The sequence below is a fragment of the Spermophilus citellus genome (genome assembly GCF_964194105.1).
Source record: "Spermophilus citellus genome assembly, chromosome: 6".
Classification (NCBI taxonomy): Eukaryota; Metazoa; Chordata; class Mammalia; order Rodentia; family Sciuridae; genus Spermophilus; species Spermophilus citellus.
Window position 1 is genome coordinate 152,216,427 of NC_138187.1, and position 23,993 is coordinate 152,240,419.

The 23,993-nt window shown below is 48.2% G+C and overlaps 1 protein-coding gene across 1 annotated transcript in view; it reads right to left on the reverse strand.

Annotated features, from left to right (window-relative positions):
• CACNA1E (calcium voltage-gated channel subunit alpha1 E) overlaps positions 1–23,993 on the reverse strand; it is a 494,748-nt gene that overhangs the window by 70,367 nt on the left and 400,388 nt on the right. Inside the window, exons 10-23 of the mRNA XM_081297504.1 lie at positions 21,777–21,892; positions 17,091–17,144; positions 16,353–16,442; positions 14,882–15,091; positions 14,056–14,168; positions 12,471–12,583; positions 11,983–12,114; positions 11,476–11,548; positions 10,565–10,682; positions 8,617–8,684; positions 7,024–7,121; positions 2,934–2,990; positions 1,140–1,793; positions 470–783 (exon numbers count right to left, since the gene is read on the reverse strand). Of these exons, the coding sequence (XP_081153630.1) occupies positions 470–783; positions 1,140–1,793; positions 2,934–2,990; positions 7,024–7,121; positions 8,617–8,684; positions 10,565–10,682; positions 11,476–11,548; positions 11,983–12,114; positions 12,471–12,583; positions 14,056–14,168; positions 14,882–15,091; positions 16,353–16,442; positions 17,091–17,144; positions 21,777–21,892 (2,210 nt within the window). The remainder of the gene's footprint in view (positions 1–469; positions 784–1,139; positions 1,794–2,933; positions 2,991–7,023; positions 7,122–8,616; positions 8,685–10,564; positions 10,683–11,475; positions 11,549–11,982; positions 12,115–12,470; positions 12,584–14,055; positions 14,169–14,881; positions 15,092–16,352; positions 16,443–17,090; positions 17,145–21,776; positions 21,893–23,993) is intronic.

Here is a 23,993-nt window from a genome sequence, read left to right on the forward strand (position 1 = left end):
AAGGCTCACTTTACAGATGCCAAACTGAGGTCTGGAGAGATGAAGAGGTTTTGGGAGGCCACTTTTAGTGAGCAGAACCAGGGCCAGAAAGAGCCCTCTTGCCACAGTGCACCCTAGCAGGGGTTCCCTCCTCATTGCCCTAGTGACAGAGCACCATAGAGGTCACAGAATATTCAAAAGTTAAATCAAATAGCTGGACATGGAACTGGGTACCCAGTCACATAGGATCCCTCTGAGGAATCTAGGATAGTCACAAGACCAAAGCTTAAGGAAATTTTATGGGCAAAAATAAGATTGAGGAAAAACCTTTTCATTTTGGAAAAGAAAGCCACCACCATGTTCTACCCGAAGAACTTTTGGTGGGGACTTTCTATGAAGCTTTGCTGCAAGGACCCCAGAGCCAGCTGTGCCCGGCCCTGGGTGGGGTGGGGTGGACAGTGGGTGGAAAGGGGCCAGGGACTGTGCTCACTGTGAACCACTGTCGAATCCACCAAGGGGCCCACTTCGGGGATGGCGACCGTGACGCTGGTGCTCTCAGTGGTGGCCTTGTCAGTGTTGGCCGTAATGCAGGAGAGGTCAGGCTCGCTCTGGCTGATGCCCCGGCCCACATCCAGCTGCACGTCGCCCAGCAGGGCTTGCTCACTGCTGCCTTCCGGCTCCTGCTCGGTCAGCGTGGCATCCTTCCCCACCTCCAGCTCAGGTTGGGGCAGGACTAGGGGTGTTTCTGCCTCATCGAGGGCTCCTGCTAGCCCAGAGCCCCTGGACACCATCAGACTGTTGGTTCTGGAGAGGGAGGGAGAGGTGGCCAGAGCTGGAGGGGCCTGCTGAGCGTACACAGCAGCATGCCTTCCAGCCCCACTCGGCCAGGTGGAGGGGCAAGCCCTGCAGGCCACATCCACTGCCTTATTCCCGTCCCTCCACCTGTGCCCACTCCCAGCAGTGATGCCCGAGAAGACCGGACATGGTCTTCAGGGGGGTGGAGCCCATTGCCTGGGATATTCATTCACACCTTCTAAAGGACATTTCAGCCTCGTCTACCATTTTCTTAAAGGGGAAACGGGCTGAGAAAGCCTCCTGTTGAAGAATTCCTTCCCCTGTCCTGTGCTACTTGCCTCTAGGCACTCTGGGGACTCATTTACCTCCTCAAGTCCTGGCCCCTGTCCTCTTCGTGGATAGTCGGTTCCTTGCCCCCGTGGCTTCCCCGGGGCTCACGGTCCTGCTCCCCCTCGGCAGGCACCCCTTCATCCAGATTCCTCTCCTGGCTGGCAGACCTGCTTCGGGAGGTCGAGGTCGATTCTTTGCCTTCTGTTCTGACCCGGCGGTGCCGGCTACGACGCTGGCTCTGTCTGTGCCTGGCTCGGTCCTCGAAGGTCACCACAGTTTCCCCTCCCCCAGTCTCCTGCTGGGTGGGGTCACAATTCCCATGACAAGGCCTGGCCAGCCATGGTGGTTCCCGCTTGCCTAGGGACAAAGGGCTTCTCTGGTTGTCCAGGACACTGGTCAGGTCCCCTCCGTCTCCCTTGAGGGATCCCCCACGGCTGATGCGCTCCTCCTCGCACTTCTCCAGGCCCAGGCCCAGGGCCAGGCCCTCGATAGGCCTGGGCCTCCGGTAGAGGCTGGGGTGAGCATTGAGCGGGTTGAGGGGGCTCAGTGGGTTGAGGGGGTTGAGAGGGTTCATTGGTGGGGCCTCCTCTTTGTTGAGGGCCTCCTGGCTGGACATCTGCATGTGTCTCCTCAGCTGGCTGGTGCGCTGCTCCCACACGGACATATGGTGCCTGCGCCTCCGCTCCCTCCTGGCAAAGGGGAAACGGGGAGTGCCATCAGAACCCAACAGCCACAGGCCAAGGAGGGCGGCCACGGGGGCCATGAGCAAATGGGCACAAGGTGGGGGAGCAAATGGGAGCGCCTCAGACCTGAGACAGGAAGCACAGAGATGCAAGGAGCAGAGTGGCCATGAATAGGTAGGTCAATGGACCCATGCCTCCCAGGCCAGTCCACGGTGCTCTTCCCTCCAATCCCTGTTCTGCAGTAGCCAAGGGGTAGGGGAGGGATTAGCTCTAGTACCGACTCCCCAGAGTCTATGAGGGCGGTTGTACAAAGGCCCTCGCTCCCTGGTTCTCCTTGGATTCAGGACATCAGCTGGAGCCCACTCCGTACCCACCAATGGCCCTGGATTCTAGGTCAGAGATTTCCTCCCCTTCATCTCCTTTGCTTTTTCCTTAGACTGCAGCCTGGAATAGCGAGGGTGGAGAAGTACCATGCTCACACACCAACAGAGGTTAAGAACAGTGGCAAGTAGATCTATGTAGCAAAAATCTTGACATCGTCCCCCCAAAGTGAGAGGCCTGTGGGTCTCTTCCATAAGAGCTGATAAAACCCACAGGAGACGGTCTGCACAGAGACTACCACCAGCTCCTGCTCAAAAATCACTCCTGAGTCCTGAGCTCTGCAGCTCACAGGCCTAGAGGAGCAACCACGTGGCAGTGGGAATGCAGATGTGAGGCATGCAGAAGAGCGCACAGGAGAGGGCTCCCAGGGCAGAAGGACAGACACTCCATACATGTCACGGGCACATGCCCACCACTGTCAAGGGGACTCATGTACCCACACACATCCTCACCGAGGCCCACACAAATGTACACAACTGCTATGGGGGGAACACCCAGTGCTAATTACCAACACATGCCCGCTCACAGGCCACACACAAGAGCAACAACGCACAGGGCCGCGTACTTGACACACGCTGACAGAAGCACACGTTGAAAGGTGCAGAAGGGCACGTCCACAGGTCATGGGCATGAAACACACACACACGCCGAGGCACACGCTGACATGCACACCCACTGCCACTTTGTCCACAGCAAGGACAAAAACACATTGTCCCCACACCCACACAGAACCACTCACAAACACGCAAACCGGTACACACATACAGGTGGCTGCTGCGTGGCTCCCACATCGACATGTGGTGTCTTCTCCTTCTGTCTCTTCTGGGAAAGAAAAATGAACAGGTTCAGTTCACCCCAACCTCTAGGAAGCTCAAGCCCCAAGCCACCAGCAGATTTCTGGAGGGAGGTCAGAGTCCTCGGCCGTCTGCAGATTCGCCACAGGTGCTGTGGACTCCCCATCTTCACCGCTCCAACCGAGTGGCAACTTTTGAGTCCTTGCTATTAGCAAATACATGGATCTCATGTTTGAAGCACACATGCAGGGACAAAGAGGTCATAACAGTTCATACAGATGCTCAAATGTCATGCCCAGTGGCACTCACACCTCCACCTGCCCATCCTTCAGAGAATTATTTGGGCAACTTTGATGAGCAGTCCTCCCTTCTCCCTGATCATTTCCAGATAACAAAGCACATTCACATAGGCGACTCCCCTACCTGCCACTCCTATGGCAGATCCCGACTCCATCTCACAAAACATGCAGGGAATAAATGCTCTGCCATGCATACCCATGAGGCTTCAGAGCAGCCTATGGCCAAAGGCAGGGCTACCATGTGCCACCACCCACATCCTCCAAGATGTAAGTAGTGCCTCTGCATCTGCATAGCATGATGCCCTGGCCAGAGGTTCAGTCTGCTCAATGGGTAAAGCACAGTATCGACCTTCTTAGTTTTATTCAGAAAAATCTCTCTTCCCCACATGCACTGTCCTTATAAATACAGGTTAATGGAAGGTCAGGGTGACAGAGGTGCCATCTGTGGATAGGCTGTGTGGTGAAATGAGACTGTCAGCACAGGGTCCATGCTCAGGAGGAAGACAACACACCTAGGATATCCTTAGAGCAAGTCTGCTCCAGCCCCTGGACTGCTGAACTTGGCCCAGCCCAGTGGGCCCTGCTGGACCTGGGAGGTGGGAAAATGCTGCTCCTTCCCTGAGAGAATCACCCCCAAGGCAGAACATGCAATCTAACACTGCCGCCTGCCACATCACTCGTGTCCAGAGAGGAGCCTGATCCAAGGGCAGGCCTGAGGGAGAAGAGAGGCAGCTGGTGTGAGTCTCCCTCTGGGTATCTAGAGGAGGCCCAGTGCATGTATGCACACAAGCACCCACTGATGCCAACACTGTGGTGGAGATTGTGGAGATGCCTGTAAGCACCTCCATTGAACACATCCCTTGGCATCTGCAGCCCGCATTGCCACTAGGCACAGGTTGGGTGGGGTGCCGAGAAGCACGGGCAGCAGAGAGAAATAGAACATGCACTCCAGACAGGCAGCAGGCACAGCCCGCCGGGAAAAGCACAACATCCCATCTATTTGCAAATTTTCAAATATTCAAAAACCAGCCCTCCAGAAGAATGTAAAGGTGTGAGTATATGGAAGGATTCTGTCTCTCGCACACACACACACCAAAAAAAAAAAAAAAAAAAAGAAGAAAAAGAAATGGACATACAAACATACACACACAGGCCAGGCCAAAGAGAAGCCAAATTCTCATTGTCACACACAGACACACACTTCACACTCTCCTTCGTCTTTCTACCCACATAGACAAAGATCCAAATTCACATTCATGCTGAAAACCACACAAAGAATTATCCGCATCTTCAAATCACACAAATGTGACCTTGTGGGCATCTGACCATAGCCTTGTGGAACAGGAAAGGCAAAGGGCACCCTTCCCGTTTCAAAGATAGGGAAATAGAATTTCTGAAGTCGCAGTAAGTGACAGAACTGGGACCAGCACTCCGACACCTTTATTTGTCACGATGCCCTTCCCATTTTTCCTTTCCAGTCATTTGCACTTAGTTACACTGCAGACCAGAAAGCAGGGGTCTGGCCTGCATACCGCAGTAGGACACACCCCCTGTGGTTACCATGGCCAACAGCACACACTCGCAGCACATGTGTGGGAACTAGAGCCCAGGTCTTGGCTCACCTTGGAAATTTGTAGCACCTTCTATCTCACTGTGCCCTGAGGCACATGGCTCCATTCCCAGAGCCCGGTGCCTACCCACATTTCATTCATTCTTTCTTTCCATAAATAGTGAGTTTCTACTCTGGGCCAACCACTGTCCCAAATTGCATTTCTCCAAACCCACTTCTCCCCCAGGCATCCTCATGTCAGTAAATAGAGCCACCCACTCATGAGCAGCAACCAGTCCTCTCCATCCCCATTTTTATACCTGTGCATGTGTTTTAGCCCAAATTCATGAGTTCGGGGAAGGTAGGTAGAAATCACTCAAGATCCAGAGAATACTCTGAAGAGGAAGCAATTATTTGGCATTGCCTCATCCATATTTGATGATTTTTTTTTTCTCCCACTCACATAAGAGGGGCCAGGAGCCAGGCCTTTGCAATTTTGAACAATGCAAACAAGATGATGGTTATGTGGGACTCCCTTCCCCACACAGAACTTGGGAGTATCCCTACAAGGGGAGGCGAAGGCCAGTCAGGAGAACCTCACACAAACATTGGGTCATCCAGAACTCCTCCCTTACCAGCTTCAAGTAAGGAGTGACAAGGTCTGGTGTCAGGATAGAGTTCCACCTCCCACAGGGCTCAGACCCTCCCCATCGATGCCCTCTGGACCACTCACACAGGCCTCATGCAGGTCCAAAGCAATGACAGGCTCTGAGCCCCTCCTCCCAGACCTCTCCCTCTCACAAGGGAGAGGCCAGGCCCCTGCAGGGCCCAGGCTAAAGGCCCTAGTTCTACCTTCAGCCCTGGATCCAGGCTGAATCCTCCACTTTGTCACCTCCCCTTCTCTCCCCAATCTAGTCCACCTGGATTCTGTTCCCACCTGGCTACTCGTAAGGTCACTAACAGTTCTTGTTGAATCCAAGGGTCCCTTTTCTGTCCCCATCCTAAGCGGTCCTTTAATAGCAGGTAGCGCGGCTCCTACTCCTCCTTCCCGCAGGGTTTCTCCTACAGGTTCCAGGACACAGCTTCCCTGTTCTCCCGACTCCTGGCTGCACCCCCTCAGCCTCATTTGTTGAATTTTCTGGCAGACCTGAAGTGCAGGCAGGCGCATGCTCAGCCACTGTCCTCAGCTCCTCTCTTCCCTATTCCCACTCTCCCTGGGTCATCTCACCCACACTGATGGCTTAAATACCATCTAAATGCAAATGACTTCCTCCAAATCTTTATTTTAATCCCGACTTCTCTTCTAAGCTCTAGACTCGTGTAACCAATAGCCTATCCAAACACTTAGATTCCTTAGAAGTGTCTCAAATTTAATGTGGCCAAAATGAACTTTAGATTTCCACCATCTCCAGGGGATCAGTAAATACCACCACCTTCTACCCAGCTGTTTAAGCTTCAAAACCTTAAAACCTGGGAGCCACTTTTGTTTCTTCATCTCGTCACCCTCACCCCTTCTGCATCTAATCTACCAGCTCGTCCCATTGGTTCTCACTCCAAAACACAGACCGAATGGGATTACTTCTGACTGACTCCATCGCCACTACCCCCCTCTAAGTCACCATCACTTACTTTAAGAACCAACCCTGTTTCTCTGCCTCCACTCTTGGCCCCACCATCCATTCTCCACAGAGCAGAGTGACCTTCTGAAGTGTCAATCCTATTTCCTCATCCTCCCACAGCAAGCCCTCCAGTGGCTGCAATTAGAATAAGAGCTAAATTCCTTCACCTGGGGGTTAGGTACCTTTGAGCTGGCTCCTGCCCACTTCCCTGGCATTGCCACCTCCTTCACTACACCTCAGCCATGCTGGTCCTTGCTGGGAAATACATTCTTTAAAATGTCACCCAACTGCCTTCTCTAGGTTTAGGTCTCTGATTACACACTGCCTCCCATAGAGTCCCTCTAAGGAATCTCCCCAAAACTCTTGCCTTATGACCTGTTCTGCTCGCTTTGCCACACTTACTGCTGTCTGAAATGTGCAGGTTTATTATCATTCTCCATGAGAACAGAAACTTCTGTCCTGTGTTCTGCTGCGTTCTCAGGAATATTCCTGGCATGGGGGAGGCACGTTCCTACAATCCATCATTTTATGAGTTGATGGACTGGCTTTGGTACAGTAGATGCCCAGGGTCAGGAGAGGGGGCGGTGGACTCACTCGATGGAAGGCATGTTAGGCGCGGACATCGGGCTCACTTCCTTGGCCTTCTGCAGTGCATGCTTCTGGTTGAAGGCCTCCTCTTCTTCCTGTTCATCCTAGACATAAAGCAGAGATGGCTTTGCTTTGGATCCCCATGAAGGAGAGTAGCTTCCTCTAGGTGTCCCCAGAGGGCATTCTGAAGAACGGGAGAAGTGGGCAAGCCAAGGAAGAGGGTGAACAAGGCAGCCTGAGGTGAAGCAGCATTAGAGACCTGATGACTAGAGACCAGGCCCCTTAGGAACCAGGAGGCTCACAGGCCCCACAGGGCCAGAAATGCTCCTTTTCCCCTGACACCCAGCCCCCCATAAGCTGCTCAGGAGACCTATAAACATCCACTCCTCCCTGAGCCCTTAGCAGAGCTGGCCCAGGCTACAGAGGTCAGCGGCAAGAGGCGACACTTCTCAGATGTCCTGCAGTGTTTAGATATGACAGAGCAGAGTTCTTTCCCGCAGAGCCCCCCTAAAACAAGCATCGAGGCCTGGCACCCCATCACGGCAACTTCCCTGCATAGCTAATTGGCTCCACCCTGGGTTCTTAGGCAGAGATTTCATTTCCTCACCTGTATTCCTGCTCATAAATGATGACATCAAGGAAAATTATTTCAGGTAGAGTGACTAGAAGCATCAAGAACACACACATCTCCCTAGCATCCTATGGTTTCCACACACATTCTTTCACCTGATCCTTGGGGTAATGCTGTGAGGCCCACAGGGGAGATGTACCATTCCCATCTTTATATAGGAGGAAAAGGATGCTCTAGAAATCAGGAGTCTAGCCAAAGCTAGAACAGCCAGTAAGTGCCAGGTGTGGGGTTCAAACCCAGCCTTCAGATACTATTGGTGGTATCCTTCCTACCACACCAGGCAGATAAGACCCTCAAGCAATGGAAGGAGAGCAAGCAACACTTCAGAGAATACAAGGGGAAAGCTGAACAAAGTTACCAGCATGCTCTGTGCCTCTTCCCCAAACAAATTTGCATTGTGTGGGGAGAAGAGTTTTCACTTATCTCCTTAGACCTCCCCACTGCAATTTGGAGAGAAGAGGAGGAGCAAAGAAAGAAAGAGCTCTTGAGAAATGTAGTGTCTTGCTTCATTGACACTGTCTCAGAATAACCATGGCCATTGGAATACCCCAGCAGCAAGAACTGCCTTACCCCACTCCTCGCACACCCAAACCTAAACCTTAAAGGTTAGGTTGCATGATGGAGGTCACACTCACAGGTCACTGTAGAAGAGGTGCAGTTTAAAATCCAGAGCTCTAGAATTTCCCCCGACTGTTCATGTCATAATCCTGGAAAGGACCCCTTTGAGGACTCAGAATGAGTTGTTGTTTCCTATAGCCCATGAGACCCCCAGGCTGGTCTGGACTTAGCAAACTCAGTGAAAGGGAACCAGGCTTCCTGTATGAATATGTCACTTTCCAACTGTCCAGAAGCTTCCAGAAGAGGTCTCCCTGGTAGGTTCAGTCATGCAATGCAGACTTCCTGAGAGTTCCTAGGGCCAGGGGACCCCCCAATGGTACTAGAAAACCATCCGATTCCCAGAGGCTTACCTTGGTCAGCTCCTGAGCGTTGGCCAGATTATCCACAGCAATGGCCAAGAATACGTTCAGTAGTGTGTCTGGGGTTACGGGTTAAGGATAAGTGAGAAAAGCAAAAGCCTTGGCAAGTCTGTGAGGCCACCTCTCCGTCTATCCCTCCTGGACACTGGCAGAAGATGCTAGGGTCTGTGGGGTGGTGGTGGGGGGAAATGCTGTGCCATGCTGTTGGAAGGAGAAAGAGGACATGTCTTTCCTCCTTCTGTATATCTTCTGTTCACAAAGGACCAAGAATGTCTGAAGCAAACCACCTAGGAGGCCCTGCAGGGCGAGGAGGCCTCCAGATGACGGTGTCCGACTCACAGCAATAAATGGCAAGAGAATCACAGAACAAGACGGGCAGACAGCTGAGGGCAGGAGCTCATTTCTCCTTCCTGGGAGGCTTGAACTGAACCCTGCCTGGACCAATGGGCATTATTCTGTCCCTACAGATGAAAGGAAATGAGATCCCACATCCCTGTCACCGAGCAACCCTCAATAATGGTACCCTAAAACTTGCTTCTCTCATTCTGGTTCAGGTCCTAGGAGGCTTCCATGATTCATTTAACAAAATGTCACAGCACAGACACTATTCGTCATGAAATCCACTTCTATTCCACGCCCTAGCCCCTGAATCCCCAATTTTCTGTCTTCAAGACCCAAGTGTTGCAGAACATAAAATGGATTCTAGCATAAAAGGCCAACTCTGGCTATCCTCAGAATAACAGGAAAAATTAAGGTGCCACTGTGACAACCTGGCCTTCCATCTTTGTGACTCATTTTGTGGCTTTCTTTTTAAGAATTTCCTCATGTTTATCGTCTTCTCTGATCTCTAGAAGTTTTCAGGGCAAAAAACTTAAAGTATTTCTTTTTCACAAGACTGTAGAAAATGCAAAACTACAGCCATGGCTCTCCCTTTTGGCAATACTAATCCCAGTTCAAGGCAAGTTCCATTCCCCCAGGTTATCTAATCATCACATGGTAGTTTGCAGTTTTTAAGGTGCAGTCAAATAATTATCTTATTCCATATTCACTATGAACAGAGGCGATATTGTTATTTTCCCTTGAAATGTGAAAAACAAAAACTCTAAATGACTTTTCCAAGGCCACACACCTGCAAGCAGGATTGCTGGGATTCAAACTTAAATCTTCCTGGTCTAGATCTTTTAACCAGATATAAGCTTTGGAGCTAGAGGATTTTGTTTCTAATCTTACTTCACAATTTAGCTGTTGCTTGACCCCATCAGGTCGTGTCTCTTCTCCTTATAAAGTGAGGATTAGATGAAATGTGCCCGTATGGCACAGAGTGTAAGGCCTCACATACAGACAGCATAAATTCAATAAATATTAGCTATGCTGAATAGCAAGCACATCCCTGAAAACTTAGAGTTCAGAGGAAGATTATAAACTAAAGAAATGTATAAAAAGAAAGCTGTCCAGGGAGTCACACAAAAATAACAGTTATGTTATTTTATAATGTTATTAATACTCAGTATTAGCATTAATTAGCATGAGTAATATTAATCATAATACTAATATTTTTAAAATTTTACTATGTGGCAGACTTTTTATATTATCACTTAATTCATTAGTATTAAATCCATCCATTATTTCAACCTACAATGATCTTTGTCCTTTTGTATTGTGTTCATTCAGAGTCTCTCCAACCATTCAACATGATGGACATGTTTGTGACTATTTGAGTAGACTGTGTATTTAGATAATTCTGTCTCGGGTTTGTATTCTTTACAGAACTAGCACACGAGTTCTCAAAGACCAGAATCCATATTTCCTCTAGTACACCAAGCAATGTTTGTGACCTTTCTTCTTGCCCACCCAAGCTCTACCATGTCTACCACCACACCCTCCTCAGGTGCTGGTCCAGGAAGGTGTCAGTACAGAGAAGAGCATCTCAAAAGGATACAGTTTCCAAACAAGGTGAGCACAATGAAGTAGATGGCTGACCACATGCCTGAGCTGACCCCACCCTGGGAGCGGATCCCATTGTACATCACCTCATTCCAGTCCTCCCCCGTCAGGATCTACACAGAGCAAAGGACAGGCCCATCAGGACTTTGGGCCAGTGCAAAGGGCAAATCCTAAGACTGGATCTTTTCCATCTTCCTCCTTGCTTGGTCTGCCTACTGGGGGTGAGGTCAATCCTATGAATAATCCTAATCATTCTTTTGTTTTACAAGAGAATTTTGGACATTGAAAAACGGAAGGAAATCAAAACGAATGGTTCTATTCCTCAGACTACAGAGTGATTCCCAGCTCCAGCTCAGGCAGGCCCCGTGGGACTCACACAGATCAGGTGGACTGATCAATACCTGATTGTTTCTAGAGCTGACAACACTTAGTTCCAGAGACAGTAGCATCATTGAAGAGAGCCTCGTGGGCTCCAGTTTAGCCTCAGATTTTTAAGTAGTGTTTCTCTTTATCTGAAAGAATCTAACACGCTATCAATGTTGATAGCATTTTTTTTTAAGGGAACATGGAAAAAAAAAACTCTTTAAATGATCACGTGGATTAGAAGATGCTCCAGATTTCAGGCAACCACAAATGTGATTTGACTGAATGTGTCCAACTCTGTGTCATGCAAACTCGGATATAGGGAGAAGACACTGAGGTGAGCATAATAGAATTCTTTTGTTATGGGTTAAAAACCAAGCCACAGAAATCCAAGGGATTGTGGTATTGTTTAAAAAGAAGAGTACCCTCTTCCCTGGGAGGGGCCTGGAGAGGAAAAACAGGAGTCTCCCAACCCTCGAAGACATTGTTGTCCCTCATGTGGAGCCTAAGTGACACAGCATTTCTAGATTATCAACCTCATACCTGGAACACAGTCATGATGGCTGCAGGAAAGGTATCAAAATTTGCAGAAGGAGTACCATCATTAAAGTTAAACCTGAAAAGGAGATTTGGAGAGGAAAATGCAATGGGAATCTCGTGTACCACATTCTCCCAAGATCACAGCTTCACCACTTTTCTCCTTTCTCCACATCTCCCCTTTCCCCTACTTTACCCTATCCCATGTGCCTTATGAAGATGGTAGCAGTGACTTGTATTGATGAACTATGCACTTTGAAAAGGTGTGGTTAATAAGACAGGGTTTGGGCTGATTGTCAATTACAAGACTCCCTGTTGTACACTTCAGGGACAGCTCCAAAATCATAGGTCCCCAGAACAAGCACCCCTACAGTGTGAAGGGCTAAAAGCAGAGACATTTGTCCCATATGTGCACTGTGCTGTTTTCAGTCCGTGAACCAGAGCAAATGAGACGGTAGCGGGTTGATGGAATCAATGACCCTGGACTTCAGATGAAAGGCACTTGGCACTTACCTGCCTCCAAACAGTTGCATTCCTAGCAGCGCAAAGACAACGATGAAGAGGAAGAGGAGGAAGAGCAAGCTGATGATAGACTTCATGGAGCTCATCAAGGAGACCACCAGATTGCGGAGGGAAGCCCAGTACCTAGAAAACCCAGACAGGGTCACAGCTGTGGACACTGGATATCGAGTCATCCCCAAGTCCAGGTCAGTATCTGACTGAGGGTCTATAAAATAGACCGTACTTGGAGAGTTCAAGGAAGAGAAGATGGCAGCAGCGCATCGCCCCCCTGGGGGAATGCGGCACCAGAGCTGGCACCATAGGTATCTGTCTAGTCTATCTTTGGAGAAGGAGGAGGAACTGGAAAATGGAGTAGGGGGAACGGGGAAGGGAAATCTGTGGTCCGGAAAAAAAAAAAAAAGAAGGCTGGAAAGAAACTTAGTAAGGCAGAAAAAGGCCCTACTCGCAAGGGTGCTTGAGTCCAAATTCTCATTACTTACTTGGTTATTTTAAATATTCTTAGAAGCCGGAGCGCTCGCAAGACACTGATTCCGAAAGATGTACCAGGTCTGAAGATAGCCCAGACCACTTCAAAGATGCTGCCCACTGTGACCTAAGAGGCAAACCCAGCAGTGAGGGGAGAAGAGAAGCACTCTGGTATTGAGCACACAATCAACAGCTCCCTCTGGGCTATGGAGAATTTAAGACTCTGCTCCCCACCTGGCCTACCTCCAAACGGGCTACTAATTTTTGAAAGTACCAGAGAAAAATACGACTCTGCCACTCACCTCTCAATGCCCTAAGTTGCCCAGGTTGGCCTCCAATTTGAGATTCTCTGTCTCCCGAGTAGCTGGGATTACCAGTATGGCCCAATGTGTCCATCTTGGGAACCAGTTTGAATTAGTACAGATTATGTGCTGATTTAGAAATCTCAGAGGATCCATGTTCTCTCATCATTCTAGAGTTTAGTGTTAACAAGAATATTCTGGTCCCATTATGTTAAATATCTTTTAGTCACTGAGGACCCACATACCCCAATGTGACAATGATTATTGACATAGGGTTGGATTGTTATAGAAAGAAGCAATTACAAATTAACACTTCAATTTATTGTTTTAGTTCCATATTGATTGTCTACTATATTAGTCATTGTGCTGAGAAAAATAATAAATTAATCCTTACAGCAATGCTGAAAAGTACGTACACGAGAAAACCAAGGTTAAAATGGTCTCTTGCTAACTGTTATGCCTGCGAATTGCCTGTACTCAGAACCATATGTTCCAAGTGAAAATGTAGATTGAGAAGAGCTTGAAATCCTTAGCACCTAACTAAGCTTTGGCAGAAAAAGAAGTAGGTTTGGCAGAAAGAGGAGGGGTTCAGGAACCCCAAGTTCTGTGACCTCATTCTTCTGCTCACAGGGTGTGCAGACCTGTGGAACTCTGCGTAAAAAGGGAGAGTGCCAACTCCCCTCACCCAGGAGGGCATACAGGACTCCCCTGATCCCTGCAGGAGCAAAACACAGTGTGAACGTTTTAGAGATTGCTGGTGGGACGCACACCTAGAAGTTAGGTAGAAAGTAAACAGCTGATTAAAATGTTCTATGGGGGGACTTGCGAATAAAAGCACGTGTGTGTGTGTGTGTGTGTTTACATGAGGGTCTATCTGGATAATTATGCTAATTTTAAAAATAGAAAAAAAAAACCCAAATATATAACCTTTGCTTTCTCACAGAACTACCTCTAGAATTATGTCCTTTGTCCTTCTCTCCCAGACTTCCCCAAGATAATAAGTGGTTCAAGATTCTGGCTATGGGTAGCTTTGTAAAATTTCATTGAGCTTTATGCTTGGTATTATGTGTTACACATCAACACAAACACGAAAAACCAAAGAGCTTTAAAAACCCAAACAAACCCTGGCACGGCCAGGATCTGTTCACTTCTAAACTCTCTCTAGCTCCTCTTATCCATTCTCCTTTTGCAAATTCTGACTTCAATGGGTCATGCTGAGCAGTGGAGCAAGTTGCTTATCTAAAACCACAGCATGGCAACACAAAGCAGAAAGACAGGCAGGCTTCCGAGGACTTACCCCAAAATCAAAGCAGTTGAATGAAGAGTGGAAATAAAGGCGAGGCCCCATGCCGTACATTTTCAGGGACATCTCCAAGAGAAACAGTCCCAGAAACAAAAATTCTGCATAGTCTGAAAGTGTTAAAAGGAGGAGCATTTGGTCATAGATGGTGTGGGGTTTTGCACACTCCAACTAACACCACCACGCCCGCCAGAGGAGCCCATGACAACACTCTAGGGACTTTCATTGGCTGTGTAAGGATAACTGGACACTCTCTGAGCCTGGATGGGTTCCAGGCTTTGTTCTTTTTCAAGAAGTAGGTTTCTCATTGGTCTTTGAGTGGAGGATGATCTCAGAAGAGAAGTAAAGAACTTTATCATGGCTTAGATGGAAGAATTGGACTTGCCCTCCCACCACCCACCTGTAAGTAACTCCTGGACTCAGTTGTACCCAGTGGCAGTCTTACCCAGAGCTGACCTTTTGGTCCATGTGAAGTATCTATTGCCCTAAGAACTTTCTCCCTGGGACTTTCGTAATAGGAAGTACTTTCACCATTGAGTCTCCTCAAGATATTCCACAAAGGTCTCCTTATACATACCCCAGGTTAACCCATCCTGTTAACTAATCAGGATTTGTTTACCTAATTCCATAAGAACTGAATTCTGGGAGCAGCTCTATGACAGCCCAGCCCCTCGCAGATGACTCTGGTCTCCCTCACAGTATAAAGGCACAGAACCCTGGGCCGACAGGAGGCTGTCAGGCTGTCCATGCTTTGCTCTCTGACACTCATTCCTGTCCCAATCACCTGCCCTCAGGAGGGGCCAAGCAGTCACCCTTCACTTACAGAGGAGGTGAGTGAGCCACTGCGGCTGGTTGTGATGGACAATGGCCACACAGGCAGTGTTGAGTGCCACCAAGCTCAGGACGATCCAGTAAAACACCTGGGATTTAACCATGTGGCGAATGGAGATGCGCAGAAGCCTTTCCTTGTGCCGGAAATAGGAGGCCCCGTCTACTTTTGTGCTCTTGATACTGGCTCGAGCGAGAGGCGTACCTAAGCGGGGGAAACGAGGAGGAAGAATGAGGCTGCGAAACCTCCTGGGATCACCCTCCACAGCCAGGAGGCAGCCAAAGGGCAAGGTGGGCAGCTCGAGTCCCAGGGCAAGGTGACCGCCACATTGCAGGCCTGGGAAATCCCTATGTTACAGGCTAAGTAATTTCCATGGGCACAACCCCTGTTTTTCCTCTCCAAGACTCAGGCCTAGAAAATCAAAAGACTCCCAGGCAGGACAGCAGGCAAACACCCAGTGTCTTGAATCCTAATGGGATCATGTCTGTTTGTAAAAGATTGGGCTTCTCTCTGCTCTTTCCTTTTAAATATGCTTCGGACACCGGAATCCTTCTGCTGCATTTGTGATATTGCTGCTACTTGTGACAGAAAGCTTTGTAAGTCTCTTCTGCTTTTAAGGATGGAGTGAGATCCTGACCTTTTCTGGGAGGAAAAACCTGCCATTGGCCAGAATCTGTAAGAGAACCTGGGATTGAACTTCAGAAATACCAAAGGGTTGTTAAGAGGAATTAGTTTAAATTTCATATGATGGAAGGAAGGAAGTGCTACTATGGTTAAGGAAATGACTAAGTTCTCACGTCTGGGTCACTAGAAGCAATAGGTAGATTCTCAACATCCTGAACACGGGATGAGTATCCCTTATCTAAAATGCTTGGGACCAGAAGCATCTCAGGGTTCAGATTTTCTCAGACAGTGGAATATTTCCTACACATCATGCGATATCTTGGGGATGGGACCCACATCTAAACACAGGATTCGTTTATGTTTCGTATACGCCTTACCTACATAGCCTGGAGATAATTTTATACAATATTCTTAACAATTTTTACAAGAGACAAAATTCCATGGTGTAGAATTTTCTACTTGTGGCACCATATCATTACTCAAGAAGGTTCACATTTCTGAATTTTAGATCAGGGATGCTCAGCCTGTATCCCAAAGCGGGTTCTCAGGAGCACACCCAGGAGAGAGAGAATACCTTGGCAAATGAGACACAAGGGCCACACTTGGAGAACCCTAAACCCCACATTTCACATAAACAGCATTCCCTGCTCCTTTTCCTTTTCTTTTTCCTCCATTTAAATCACTGCCATCTAGATCCGATTCCCACACTTTCCCTTAATTACATCCCTAAGTTCTGGATCCTGTGGGTTCTTTTGCTCCTTGTGGTTCTTCTCAAAAGACAGGATCTTCATTTTCATGGGAGATCCAGAGAAGTAAAAGAAGATCTGACTGGATCACTCACCCACAGAAGAGATATCAACGCAGTGCTCATCGCTGGAGTCTCGGGTCATGGCCTCCGTCCGGCTCCTTTTGATGGTTGCCCTTCGAAGCACTACGCCAGGGAAGGGGAAGGCCAGTGAGAGGCCACAAGTACACCCAGATCATCCTGGACAAAACTTTGAGGGCTGTAGGCAAGAGGCCTTATGCAAGGACCCTGTGACATAGGCGTCTGCCTTTAGTATTGGAGCCAGGGTGACAGAAATCGAGACTGTCTACAGAACCATGAGGGCTAAGCTCGCTCGCGCCTGCTGAAACTCAAGAGCTCCGGAATCCTCGCTAGAGCTAGTGTAAATGCACTAGGTGAACAGACACTCGGAATCTACGTGTTCTGGCTCTTCATAAATAACGCCACTTCCCGGTAATGAAAGTGGTCCCAAGATGATCCCCACAAATCTTAAAACAAGATCCCTTTCTATACCACTGGTTGGATGATGGTCTTTGCACTGCACAACACCAATCACATGCCCTGGAACAAAGCAACTCTTGGGTTTCATTTTCATCACTTTAAAAGGCATTTAAATCTGTGACTCAATTCCCTTCATTTTAAAGCATGAGGGGTTTTATTACAGAGAGACTCGCACCTCAAATCCCAGCGCACCCCTCTTTTCTTTCTTTCTCTTCTTTTGATCGAGAGAGAGAGATTGCCACCTCAGAAGAGGGGCAAATGCAAACGGAGCAGGGTGTTGGAACACTTCCTTACCTTCCAGGGCTGACGTCCCAGCATTTTTATTTTCTTCAGCGAGCATGACTTCCTCTAGATGGAAAAAAGAAATGGTTTAGTAAATTATCTGTTAATGACAAATTATGGTGCAAAATGGAGATGCCTTGGGGACAGTGCTGGCTCAAGGCAACAGGGTTCAGAGTCTGTCACATGTGCCAGCACAAAAGAGCCTGAGTGCCACCCAGGAGCACAGGGTGCACAGAACAGGAAGGGGTCTCAGTGAGGGGCAGCCTGGGGTTTGAAAAATTCAGCCCTGTTCCTGATACCCTCTCAGGGGCACACCATGAGTGGTGAGAAGAGGTGGTCTTTTTCACTACATCCTCGAAGTTGATAGGTCTAAAAAAGTTCCTTTTTTTCCCCTTCTATACTTGTTTCTTTCTCTTCAAATCTCTTAAACCCTTTTCTAGTAATGGGATCATCCTTATTTCTCTTGTCAATGTCCCTTAGGCTGTGACACCTACCTACTCACCCAGAGGTGAGACCACGTTCTAGCTGTGCCCTGTCCTCGTCTCTTAGGACGGGATGAAGAAAGAGGCCTAAAGGTCCCAGAGAGGTGAGCGAGACTTGTGGGCTGCTTTCTCGTGGCCCACCATCTCTGTCTTGCCTTGGATGCGCAGAGCTTGAGCCAAAGAAGATTGGGCCCATTGTGAATTTACCCCAGGATATAATAATAAATATTTGGTTTTCATCTCCAGCTCCTGGCACAAAGCGCTCTCTTCTATGCTAATGAGGTGACTCACGGCAGGCAAAGGGAACCTGGATAGCTGGTGGACAGAAAAACCAACCATATGATTAGAGAATTGGAACTTTAGTGTCTTCCCATCTCCACATCTGGGGAGGGAAAGGCGCTGGAGATCAAGTTCAATCAATAGTGGCCAGTGATGTAAGCATGAAGCATTTAATACACTAAGCATGCCCATGTAATGAGGTCTCCATAAAACCCCCAGACCAATGGTTTAGGAAGTTTCTTGGTTGGGTGAAAACATCCATCTGCAGGGAGGGTGGTGAGCACCCTCCTCAAAACACAGCTTGCCTCACAGATCGCAATTCCCGAGTTGAGCCCTTTATAAGTCATTTTAGCAAGTTGTTGAACTTGTCAGGAGTGGAGGCAAGGATCATGGGACTTTCAAATATACAGTCAGGGAGAAATGTAGGTCACCTGTGTCCCCTCTTTCCAGCATATGGAGTGGAGACAGTCTAGAGGGACTGTCTAACCTGTGGGGTCCATGCTAGCTTTGGGCGATGTTGAAGATCAAAGTTCAACCAAACTCTTGAGACACCCATTTGGTGTTGGAAAAATGAAGAATCAGCTGGTATTGTTTGCTGGTGAGCAGTCCTGTATTCCAGAGACGGGACATTATCTGAGGAATACTCGTTTCCTCAGATTGCAATAAACCTCACTAGCATCCCTACAGGAAGTACCAATAAAATAGCCCTTCTGCCCCAAATCTGGTGGACTCCCGAGAGCCCTCCTGGCAGTGAGATGCACAAGTTTTGATCTCACCCCTCCTCAACACCTAGGACAGAGAGCTGGAAGCCTTGCCAATCATACCCCAAATCCCAGCTGCTGGGAATTTTAAGCAGACCCTATTAAACAATAGTTTAATTTAAGTACTTGTAACAAGTAACTTGTAAAAGGACAAGTAGGAGAGGGTACAGCCATTACCATAACTCCACCTGAATATAAAACAGAATATATAATATATTTCCCGGGGAAGCGAACATTTTGAGACTTGGACCTTACTATGCAGGATGGCCATTATGCAAGTCATAAATGTTTAGCTTTCTTTTTTAAGTGCAGCCTCTGGCGAAACACTAAGCTAACAGGCTAAGTGTTATGGTGGGGTGCACCTCCACGCACACATATGTAGCCTTTTAATGCCATTTATAGCACATGCTATTTGGAGGGCACCGCTTTAAAATTAGGTCCTTGTTAAAACACCTCATAGCCACATTAATTACCTTAGCCAGAGAGTCAGTTTTGCTCTGCGGCAGTATCTTGCTTTAAGATGGGAAGATCTGAGAACCTCCAGGCAGTGGGGAGGTGTGGGGAGTGCTGAGGATCTCTGGGAAGCCCTTGAGGGCTCTGGATGTGCTGAAACCACCCCTCCCCCACCAATGCCTCTTGCCAAGTTCTCTTTCGAATTGGAGTTGTCTTTCCAGGGAAATGTAACCCATATGTCTCTGATTCACTCACGCTCCATTTGTAAAGGGAAGGGCCAGGAAGCACAACTTGACGTCACAGTGCCGTCTTTTTTCTTAGAAGGAGGAGAGTGCTGGGTTTGCTAATTGGAAGAAAGGGAAGCCCTGGAATTTTGCAGGTATCTGAGAAGCGCAGCCACAAAAGAATGGCGCACCCTGCCACCTGACCCTGCGTGGGAAGGTTCTTTTCTGGGTCTGCTGCCAGCTCACTCAGCAGTCTGTCAGATGGCTCCTCCACCAAGGACGCCAAGGACAGTGGGGAATGTCAAGCTGCCTGCCTGGCCTCGAGGCAAATCTGCAAGCCCTCCCGTGGGTGAGGCCGAGTTACCATTCTGGCAAGAGGTAGGTGAGGTTCATATTCACCTCACCCCCAAACAGCCTTGGTGGGGACAGGGCGAAACGGAAGTAGAGTCCACACGCACAGCTCATGCTTCTAGAAACAAGGAAATGTGCATGTCCTGAACCAGAATGTTTATCTGAATTTCAATCATACATGCACTCTCTCAGCCCTTATAATCAAAAGTTGACTCCAGAACATAAAGAGAGCTTTTGCGCCTTAGTGTGTGACAGTGGCATCCCACAGCTCCCATGGAAGACTAGAGTGAAGGCAACCCAGGATCACAATTTCCCCACATAACCTCATCTGTGGTATAATTTCTACTAGGAATAGAGAAAGAAGCTGACTGTCATCGTGTGTAATTTTTTTTTTATTTAAAAGTATCACTTTCTGAAAGAAAATGAAGATCTATAACTGATAGAATCCAACCTTCAAAGTAATAATGAAAGCAAATGCATTCTTTTCATGGACAGATAGAGGATGATCGATGAGTTGAGCCACAAGCAGACTGGAATCTGGTGGCTCTGGGTATTGATGAAATCATGACAGGTTTGGGCCGATCCTCAGAGCTGGGACTTGGCCATTCCTAGAGCTAAGCCATGGGATGAGAAGTGGTCACAGCTCAGGCCTTAGGAAAACACCTCTTTCTACTCTCCCCTTACCTGGATGGCTGCAACGTGCTCATTAAAATCTTAAGTCAGCATGGCAGTGCTGTGCTCAGTCAAGTCCAAAGCTCTTACCATGGCTCCTAAGGTCCTATGTGACTGCTGCCCACCCCTGACTGTCCCCACTGCGCTTCCTAACACCCTCCCCTTGTTCACTTGTGCCACTCCAGGTACACTGCTGGCTCTGTCCCACAATAGGGAGTTGGCCCTGATATACTCCTCTGGATCTTCCTGGGGCCCATTTCTTCATCTTCTTTAAGTCTTGACACAAACGGGCCTATCCTAACCCCTCTATAGGATCACAGCACATCCTAGGCCTCTAGCCCTACCTTCTCCCACTGCTCCTACAAAAGGAGGGCTCAGGCCCTGACCCACCAACTCCATTTGTCCCCGACTCTTTTTTCTTTCTGCAGTTGACTTGGAAACCAGGAACAATAGGTCTGATAGATAAGCATCTTGATAACAAGGAACTGAACCTACCCCAAGCAATGGTGAGTGCATAGAACAGAGCACCCCATGAGGAGATTGCTTCCTCTCAGGGGAGCAATCACCCCATAATGGAACCATGGCTGACCTTCTAAGTAAGAGCAATCATCCACCATGGTAACCGAATAGCCCCCTCGGGCAATGATGGCTTTCCTGGAGTTCACAGGAAATCCACCAGACCATGGCCTGACCAAGGTGACCTCTTCCACCAGCTACTCAAAATCCCGTCATTCAAGCCCCCAACCCTTGCCTTGTTCTCATTTTCTATAAAAACTCAAAGTTCCCATTAGACCCTTGAAGACAGATCTTAGATGATTGAACTTCTATTATCTGTTCTCAATGTGACCACACTGATTAAAGCTTTTTCAACCCACTTCAGAACCACTCATCTCTTTGACTGACATATTGGGATGGGTGGCCAAGCCTGAACCCGATTTGTTGGGACTCTTGGAACCAAGGCCTTTGCCCTGAAACTCTGGTAACAGTATCCTCTTCTCAAGTTTATCTTTTTTTGTTTTTTATTACTTTCTTTCCCCAACTAGAGGAGAATGAACTCCACCAGATATGAATTTTGGGGTCCATTTGGCTCATCATTGCCAAGTTCCTGAGAAAGGGCCTGGCACAAAGTAGGTGCTCAATATATGTTTGCTAAAGGTATCGATTGTTAGTTAACAAGAAGAAGAGTATAAAAAAAAAATCACCGACCCAAATGCAGCTCTAGGACTGAGTTATGTTAGGTTTTACTCAGTTCACCTTGTTAACTGCCTATCTCATGAACAATATTTAGTACAAGAACAGGGACAATCAGACCCCAGAGGAAGAAAATGGTACCAGCAGGGAACCCAAATTGCTCACCAGGCACCCAGAGCATCTCTCTGCTCTAGCTAGGCTGCCCCATGAATGAAGCTATTGGAAGCATCAGGAGGGGCAGGTGCCAATGGCTGTGCCACCTGCCCCAGCCCCTCCAGCCCTCACCTGCTTTGTCTATCCAGGCCCGGTAGCCATTCAGCTCCCGCTCTATCTGCTGCTGACGCCGAAGTTTCATGAACGCTCTTCGGTTCTCCACTCTCTCCCTCTCTTTGGCAAATTCCCTGTGGACAAAAAGGGCCAAATTCACTGGGTTTGGACACCACCATGGCAAACAGAAAGGGTGATCAAGTATTTCTGTACACCTCACATCCGCATCCCCTTTTCCCAAGCTGCAATGTGATCTTCTTCAAGGTTTAAACAGGAGTCAGCCTCATTCAGCCTCCCTCACACAAGAGACCTGCCCAGATTGGTGGCATACCAATCAGGACCACACCCCCTGCTTGTTCTATTTTAAATTTTTTTTTAGTTGTCCCAAGGACCTTTATTTCTTTATATGTGGCGCTAAGGATCGAACCCAGTACCTCACACATGCTAGGCAAACGCTCTACCACTGAGCCACAACCCCAGCCCTACTTACTTTATTTTGAAAGGGTCTTTCTTAGTTATGTGACAAACTAGGTTTAAAAATACAACATTCCATCTCTTCAGGTAGAATGAAAGCCCTTCACCCTCTCAAGGACATAGCTGTTCTTGGTGTTTTTGATAACACTGACTGATATATATGATGATGATTCAGTCTGGTAGAAAGTTTCTCCTACCCATTAACTCCTTTTACCCTCACAAGCATCCTCTGAAGCAGGCACTATTAAAACTATCATTAAAAGATGTAGAAGTCAAGACTTAGGTGAAATAGCCTGTTGGAATTTGAACCTTAACCATAATGCTGTGCTACTTTTGGTGTCCAGTATGTTGTGGTGCTCAATAAGGGATGCCACTGAAGACCAATGACACTGTTGGGGGCTTAAGGGTTAAAGAGGGATGGTGTCATTTAAATAAGAAAGGTACAGGATGGGTACCCAGCAGAAAGACAGTGGGGAGGTCCAGTGGGGCAAAGGGAGCTGAGACAGAGGAAAGCCATGGTGAAGGTCAGGAAGAAGACCGAGTCTGCTAACAGGCAGAGGGAACAGAGCCACCCCCGAGAATGAAAGGACCAAATCCCCGTGAGAACAAGAATTCTCTGGGAAGAGGATCGAATTCAGTAGGTGAGGAAATGGGATGAACAAACAGTCCTTCATGTTTGGATTCCTACAGAAACTCCCCAGCGAACCCCCTACAAGCTGGACTGCCTGCTTGCCTCTGTAGGGCTTTCCACCATGGCCAGGTGTTCTACTGCCCTGGAAGTTGTCCCACTTATTCAAGGGATCCCCAGAAATAAAGAGGCACAACCTGAAGATGAGGGAGTCCAGCTGCACAAATTCCATGGCTATTTCTTGAGGTTTAGAAGTAATATGATCCAGAGATATTTTGAAAAGATGACTCTAATAACTGAGATGTGTGAAGTGGAAAGGGAGACAGGTGGTCGAGGGACCACGTAGGTGCTGTGGCAATAGTCCAGGCAGGGAAGGATGAGGTCCTGAATTAGGGTAGGGTGGATTCAAGTGCCCTTTTGAAGCTAGAACCTATAGAACAGTGGCACTAACTGGACAGGAGGATTGGAAAGACACTGTGGGTCCTACAAGATCCTCCCTCCTCTCCGAGGAAGAAGAAATGAACCAGAGGCTGAGGCGAGCACCCCAGTCACAATGCTGGGGAAGAGGAGAGGTCAGCCTATCAGATACTGGGGGACTTGTAGATGTTTGTGTCTCACCTGGCCCTCCTGCCAAGGTAGGGCTGGCTTCCTCGAGAAAGGGAAGTGTTTATAATGGTGAGTCAAGCTGAGGGTGTGGGGACAGGACACATTCTTCTGTGTCTGGCTGCAGATTCAGGGGGTTCTACATAAGGTGCCAATGTGGGGAGGGAAGGAGAGTGTCAAAATGAAGAGTAACTGGGGCCAGGTATGTCAGGGTAACAGTCAAGCCCTGGGATGCCTCCTGTTCTCCCCTTATCTGGATTTCAGGCATTTGTAACAAGGGTTGGGGAGGTTCACGGTGTCACCATATAAAGTTCTGACATTTGCCTTACTGCTTCTTTCCAATCCTCCTGTCCAGTTAGTGCCACTGTTCTATAGGTTCTAGTTTCAAAAGGGCACTTGAATCCACCCTACCCTAATTCAGGACCTCATCCTTCCCTGCCTGGACTATTGCCACAGCACCTACGTGGTCCCTCGACCACCTGTCTCCCTTTCCACTTCATACATCTCACAGCTATTAGAGTCATCTTTTT